The sequence below is a fragment of the Jaculus jaculus genome, chromosome 5 (genome assembly GCF_020740685.1).
Source record: "Jaculus jaculus isolate mJacJac1 chromosome 5, mJacJac1.mat.Y.cur, whole genome shotgun sequence".
NCBI classification, from domain to species: domain Eukaryota; kingdom Metazoa; phylum Chordata; class Mammalia; order Rodentia; family Dipodidae; genus Jaculus; species Jaculus jaculus.
In genome coordinates this window covers 100,260,698-100,268,404 of record NC_059106.1, presented here as the reverse complement: position 1 = coordinate 100,268,404, position 7,707 = coordinate 100,260,698, and the positions used below count along the sequence as shown (strand labels likewise).

The 7,707-nt window shown below is 44.0% G+C and overlaps 1 protein-coding gene across 1 annotated transcript; it reads left to right on the top strand.

The window, feature by feature from the left end:
• Nucleotides 1–4,560: 4,560 nt before the first annotated feature.
• Nucleotides 4,561–5,430, top strand: LOC123460783 (protein tyrosine phosphatase type IVA 2-like). Its single transcript, XM_045150096.1, has one exon. It carries the CDS (start codon nucleotides 4,735–4,737, stop codon nucleotides 5,236–5,238), a length of 504 nt encoding a protein of 167 aa, XP_045006031.1. The 5' UTR covers nucleotides 4,561–4,734; the 3' UTR covers nucleotides 5,239–5,430.
• The last annotated feature ends 2,277 nt before the right edge of the window (nucleotides 5,431–7,707 follow it).

The window sequence follows — 7,707 nt, the reverse complement described above, 5'->3', positions numbered from 1 at the left end:
CAACCTACAGAATGGGAAAAAATCTTCGCCAGCTATATATCTGATAGAGGATTAATATCTAGGATATACAAAGAACTCAAAAAGTTAAATAATAAGGAATCAAACAAGCCAATCAAAAAATGGGCTATGGAGCTAAATAGAGAGTTCTCAAAGGAAGAAATACGAATGGCATATAAGCATCTTAAAAAATGTTCTACGTCACTAGTCATCAGGGAAATGCAGATTAAAACTACATTGAGATTCCATCTCACTCCTGTCAGATTGGCCACCATCATGAAAACAAATGATCATAAATGTTGGCGGGGATGTGGAAAAAAAGGAACCCTTCTGCACTGCTGGTGGGAATGCAATCTGGTCCAGCCATTGTGGAAAACAGTGTGGAGGTTCCTAAAGCAGCTAGAGATTGATCTACCATATGACCCAGCTATAGCGCTCCTAGGCATATATCCAAAGGACTCATCTCATTTCCTTAGAAGTACATGCTCAACCATGTTTATTGCTGCTCAATTTATAATAGCTGGGAAATGGAACCAGCCTAGATGTCCCTCAACAGATGAGTGGATAATGAAGATGTGGTACATTTATACAATGGAGTTCTACTCAGCGGTAAAGAAAAATGAAGTTATGAAATTTGCAGAAAAATGGATGGATCTGGAAAGTATTATAGTAAGTCAGGTAACCCAGGCCCAGAAAGCCAAGCGCCACATGTTCTCTCTCATATGTGGATCCTAGCTACAGATGACTGGGCTTCTGCGTGAGAATGAAAATACTTAGTAGCAGAGGCCAGTAAGTTGAAAAGGAGACATAAAGGGTGGAGAAAGGAAGGGAGGAGGCTACTTAATAGGTTGATATTGTATATATGTAATTACAATGATTGTAATGGGGAGGTAATATGATGGAGAATGGAATTTCAAACGGGAAAGTGTGGGGGTGGGGAAGGAGGGAATTACCATGGGATATATTTTATAATCATGGAAAATGTTAATAAAAATTAAAAAAAAAAAAAAAGTCCACCCAAAAAACCATAATGGCACAGAACAAACATTCACACTGCAAAAGATGACATTGGGCATAGTAAAGAAATATTCAACCAATACAAGATTTAAAGCAACCAGGGCAAACAGCAAGCTTTATAGCTCCAAGCCTAACAACTCTAGTCAATGACAAGTCTCCAAGTCCGATAATTTCAACCTGCAACAAGTCTCTGGAGTTCCAATTCTGCCACTACAGCTAGGCTGCTCACAGTGCTAGAAAACTTCACCTGGGGCCGGCAGCTTTCCATAGCAGCCGTCTCGTGGTCCCAGCATCTCCACTGTGTCTCCACTGCAACCCATGGTTCATCCTCACAGCTCCATCAGGTCTCCATGCAGGTATCCAGCAAACCTGCTTCACACTGGCTATGGCCGTTTCCAAAACACAAGACCGTGTTGCAATTTCAATGGCCCTCTCTTTCCTGCATTTCTTATATTCCATAATACCAGGTGAGGTGCCAGTTTGTTAATCCAGGGGGAATAAAACAGACTTTGAAGAACAGAACACTCCTTCAGCATTCAGGCTCTTTCAAAAGACTGCATTTTTTTCTGTTATCCCAGTATAGGTCAGCTGGCCCAATCTCAGTGGTTGTAATCTCTCATACAATTGCAGCTAAACGGGCAGAAATTTTGGCCCAAAGATTTCATTTTTTCTGTGCCATGTCCCTCTGCTCACATCAGTCTGTCTCTACACAAAGCAATGCTGCACAAGTTCTCAGGACATGAGCATGACAGCAAGCCTCTCACACAACCTGCTTCTACCCAGTCCAGGCGAAGGTCTTCCTCACCTTCACCAGCCAAACCTCACAGTCCATAGTTCATACTGCTTTCAGGTCTTTCAATTCTGTACTTACAGAACTGCAAGGTGTCTCCTAGGCCAAGGTTTCAAATCCTCCTACATTCCTCTTGAAAATCAACACCAAAAGGCCAAAGTCAACTGCCTAGCAGCCATTGCCCCACTCTTGGTACCAACATTACTGTTGCAGTCAGGTTCACATTGCTGGCAGTAATCACTCAACCAAGAGCAGCTATGGGGGAAAAGGGGGGTTATTTTGGCTTACAGACTCGAGGGGAAGCTCCATCATGGCAGGGAAAAACAATGGCATGAGCAGAGGATGGACATCACCCCCTGGCCAACATAAAGTAGACAACAGGAGAATGTGCCAAACACTGGAAAGGAGCAACTGGTTATAATACCTATAAGCCCACCCCCAACAACACACTGCCTCCAGGAGGTGTTAATTCCCAAATCACCATCAGCTGTAAACCTAGCCTTCAGAACACCCAAGTTTATGGGGGACACCTGAATCAAAGCACCACAACCACTATCCATAGTTTCCAGTTCCTTGGAATTGGAATAAAGAAATGAGAAAATCCAAGTATATTGAAATTGGACTTAGGACTGATACACTGGCAATTCAAAACATAAATTAGGGCTGGAGAGATGGGCTAAAGTGTTTGCCTGCAAAGCCTAATGACCCAGGTTTGATTCCCCAGTACCTATGTAAAGCCATGTAAACATCTGGAGTTCATTTGCAGCAGCAGGAGGCCCTGGTGTGCCCATTTTTTCTGTCTGTCTCTCTTCTCTCTATCCCTCTTCTAGCAAATAAATTAAAATAAAATTTAAAAAACATAAATTAGGGTCCTGGAGAGATGGCTTAGTAATTAAGGCACTTGCCTGCAAAGCCTAAGGACCCATGTTCTATTCTCCAGAACCCAGATGCACAAAGGTGAAGCAAACACAAGGTTGCATATGCCCACTAGGTGGTGCAAGTGTCTGGAGTTTGATTTCAGTGGCTGATGCCATGGTTCACCAATTGTATCTCTCTAAAAAAAAAAAAAAAAAAAAAAAAAAGGCGTGGTGGTACATGCCTTTAATCCCAGCACTGGGGAGGCAGAGGTATGAGAATCACTGTGAGTTCATTCAAAGCCACCCTGAGAACACATAGTGAATTCCAGGTCAGCCTGGGCTAGAGTAAAATCCTACCTCAGAAAAACAAAAATTAAAAAACTAAAAAAAAAAAAAAAAATGAGGGTTAGAGATGGCTTGGTAGTTAAGGCACTTGCTTATAATGTTTATGGCTTTTATATATTCATCTGATTCAATATTTTGGTTAAATATAACAAAACTACAAAAACAAGGTAAGTTGACAATGAATCATGTTTGAAACTAAGTCCTGCTTGCAACATTAATGCGGCATTGAGTGCTAAGATGAAGGTTCATTTAGGTCTGCCCCATTTCTCTCTAACTAGACTATTGGGACTCCTAGTTCACGTGGCCTGGTGAAAGGCCACTTGGTCTTTCTTTGGTGAGGTGTCCTTAGTGTATCAAGCCCACCAGTGTTCTTTTTCATTACTTGGCAACAACCTAATAAATACCACATGGTATTAACTGTATTAGAAATACAAATATAAACTCAAGCAATGAAACTGTGGAGCAGTGTTAATTATAAAATGCAAATTATCCAAAATATGCTGATATTAACTTGTTTTCTAGAATATAATTTAAATATAAACACAAAGTATACTCTTGTAAATAATTGTTAAGTGCCCTTTTAGGGGATAGACCTCTTTCTGTTCCTCATTTGAAAAATAAACTGTTTATCTATTCCTAATCATCAAAATAATGTTGAAAAATATAGTAAAATTCCACACTAAAGTTTGTACACAAACTGTTTATAGCAATATCACTCATAACCCCTACAAATAGAAATAGCTAAAGGATCTACTGATTAATGAATGATTAATTGAACTGTGGTATAAATATACCATGGGTGGTGGTGGTGGTGGCGGCGGCGGCGCGATCCGGCCAGGCTGTAACCGTCGTCCGCCCGCGAGCGGCGGGAGCGGCAGCGGCACCCGGCTCCGGCGCGAGACGACGCCAGCAGGCAGCGGCGGCAGCAGGGCCGGCGGCGGCAGGAGGAAAATACACAGTAGCGTGGGCCTCAGCAGGAGCAGCAAGACGGACTCGTGGACACGCGCCGTCGCCGTCGCCGTCGCCGCCGGGCCGGGCCGGGTGTCGCTGCCGCCGCCGCCGCCGCCGAGGTGACTGAGGAGAGAGGCGCCTTCCCTCGCTCCCGCCTCCGCCGGACTTCAATGCCCAGTTCGCAGCTCGCCAGCGTTTTTCGTTGGAATATACGTTGTACATTTATGGCGATTCTGAGCGTGAGGGCAGACTTCTGCCAGGCTCAGCACAGTGTTTTTGCTGACAAGTGAGCTTGGAGGTTCTATGTGCCATAATTATAATTAACATTGCCTTGAAGACTCTGGACACCAAGACTGGCCTCAGAAATAGTTGGCTTTTTTTTTTTATTGCAAGCATATTTCTTTTAATAACTCCAGTAAAATTAAGCATCAAGTAAAGAAAAGTGGAAAACAATCTACACTTTTAACTTGTCTCACTAGTGCCTAAATGTAGTAAAGGCTGCTTAAGTCTTGTATGTAGTTGGATTTTTTTTGCAGTCTGAAGGGATCCATCTGCAGACATTGAGGCCCAAGTGGATTCTAAATACTATCTTGAAGAGTGAAGCTTCCTAAAGAATAAACAAGTTGAGTAGAGAAAATAGTGATCGATAATAGGCATTTTAGTGGTCTTTTTAATGTTTTCTGCTGTGAAACATTTGAAGATTTATTGATTTTTAAAAAAATTTTTATTTTCCCCACTACACTCACACACGCACGCTCACACTTTTTATTTGCCATAATGAACCGTCCAGCCCCTGTGGAGATCTCTTATGAGAACATGCGTTTTCTGATAACTCACAACCCTACCAATGCTACTCTCAACAAGTTCACAGAGGAACTTAGGAAGTATGGAGTGACAACTGTGGTTCGAGTTTGTGATGCTACTTATGATAAAGCTCCAGTTGAAAAGGAAGGAATCCACGTTCTAGATTGGCCATTTGATGATGGAGCTCCACCCCCTAGTCAGATTGTAGATGATTGGCTGAACCTGTTAAAATCCAAATTTCGTGAAGAGCCAGGTTGCTGTGTTGCAGTGCATTGTGTTGCTGGCTTAGGAAGGGCTCCTGTGCTGGTTGCGCTTGCTTTGATTGAATGCGGAATGAAGTATGAAGATGCAGTTCAGTTTATAAGACAAAAAAGAAGGGGAGCATTCAATTCCAAACACCTGCTTTACTTGGAGAAATACCGACCTAAGATGCGATTACGCTTCAGAGATACCAATGGGCATTGCTGTGTTCAGTAGAACTATAAAGGAAGGCTTACTTGATTGTGGCATTTAGAGGGAACTCTTGGTACCTGGAAATGTGAATCTGAAATCTTACCTGTGTCATCAAAGTAGTGATGGATTCAGTACTCCTCAACTCCTAATGATTGGGGAAAAGCTAATGATAAATCCCTCTAAAACATGAATAAAATCTTTAAGAAAAGGAGAAAAAAAAATATATACCATATGTTGCAGTCCGGTTCGCATTGCTGGTAGAAATCACCCAACCAAGAGCAGTTTCTGGGAAAAAGAGATTTATTTTGGCTTACAGGCTCGAGGGGAAGCTCCACGATGGCAGGGGAAAACGATGGCATGAGCAGAGGGTGGACATCACCCCTGGCCAACAGAAGATGGACCACAGCAACAGGAGGGTGTGCCAAACACTGGCATGGGGAAACTGGCTATAAAGCCCTTAAGCCCGCCCCCAACAATACACTCCTTCCAGGAGGCATTAATTCCCAAATATCCATCAGCTGGGAACCTAGCATTCAGAATACCTAAGTTTATGGGGGACACCTGAATCAAACCACCACATTCTGCCCCTGGCCCCCATAAACTGATATCCATACATGATGTAAAATACAATGCATTCAGTCTGACTTTAAAAGTCCCCATAGTTTTTATCAATTCCAATGATGTTCATACATCCCCATAGTTCATGATCTTTTAACTGAGCCGAAATACCAAAAAATAACCTCAAAAAACCCATAATGGCACAGAATAAATACTCACACTGCAATAGATGGCATTGGGCATAGCAAAGAAACATTCAACCAATACAAGATTTAAAACAACCAGGGCAAATATCAAACTCTGTAGCTTCAAGTCCAGCAACTCTAGCCAGTGACAAATCTTCAAGTCCAATAATTCTAACAGCAACAAGTCTCTGGCATTCCAATTCCGCCCCTCCAGCTAGGCTACTCACAGTCCTGGGAAACTTCATCGGGGCCAGCAGCTCCTCGGCAGCCATCTCATGGTCCCGGCATCTCCACTGGGTCTCCACTGCAAGCCACGGTTCATCCTCATGGCCCCACAGGGTCTCTATGCAGGCAACCAGCAAACCCGCTTCACATTGCCCATGGCCATTTCCAAAACACAAGACCGTGTTGCAAACTCAATGACCCACTTTCCAGCATTTCTTATACTCCACAATACCAGGTAGGGTGCCAATTTGTTAATCCAGGGGGGATTAAAGCAGACTTTGAAGAACAGGACACTCCTTGAGCACTCAGACCCCTTCAAAACAGTTGACATTCTTCTTGTTGCCCCAGCGCAGGTCAGCTAGCCCAGTCTCAAAGGTTGTAAGCTCTCAGTTGCAGCTGAACGGGCAGCAGTTCACCCAAAGATTTTTCTTTCTGTGCCATATCCCTCTGCACACACCAGTTCATTTCTACGCAAAGCAACCCTGCACAACTTCTCAGACATGGGCACAAGAGCAAGCTTCTCACACAAACTGCTAGCCCAGTCCAGGCACAGCTCTTTCTCACCCTCATAAGCCAAACCTCACAGTCCATAGTTCTTACTACATTCAGGTCTTAGAGCTCAGACCAGAATAGTCCATTAAGCTGTACTTACAGCACTGCAAGGCATCTCTTAGGCCAAGGTTTCAACTGCTTCCACTTTCCTCTTGAAAATCAGCTCCAAAAGGCCAAAGCCACACAGTCAGGTGTCTAGCAGCAACCCCACTCCTTGGTACCACTTTACTGTTGCAGTCCGGTTCGCATTGCTGGTAGAAATCACCCAACCAAGAGCAGCTTCTGGGAAAAAGAGATTTATTTTGGCTTACAGGCTCGAGGGGAAGCTCCACGATGGCAGGGGAAAACGATGGCATGAGCAGAGGGTGGACATCACCCCCTGGCCAACAGAAGATGGACCACAGCAACAGGAGGGTGTGCCTAACACTGGCATGGGGAAACTGGCTATAAAGCCCTTAAGCCCGCCCCCAACAATACACTCCTTCCAGGAGGCATTAATTCCCAAATATCCATCAGCTGGGAACCTAGCATTCAGAATACCTAAGTTTATGGGGGACACCTGAATCAAACCACCACACCATATTATTTATAAATGAAAAGTGTGTCATGCAGCCCAGGCTGGTCTTGAACTTGCTGTGAGGATGACAGTGACCTTCTGATTCTCGTGCCTCCTTCTCGTCTTCTGAATGCTGGGATTGCATGTGTGCACTACCATGCCTAGGTTATGTAGTGCTGGGGATGGATCAAGTCCAGGGCTTTGTGCATGGTGGGCAAACAATCTGTCTACTGAGCTACAGCCATTTACTTAATGGCAAAAATGCCATTGTAGGGGCTGGGTGAACAGCTCAGTGGGTAAGAGCACTTCCTGGGCCAGCATGAAGACCTGAGCTCTGTCTCTAGCACACCCATGTAATAATCCATGCTTAGCCACACATGCCTATAACCCCAGCTCTGAGGGAGGTGGAAACAGAAG

Coding starts and splice junctions, on each gene's coding strand:
- LOC123460783 (XM_045150096.1), top strand. CDS start 4,735: ATGAACCGTCCAGCCCCTGTGGAGATCTCTTATGAGAACATGCGTTTT.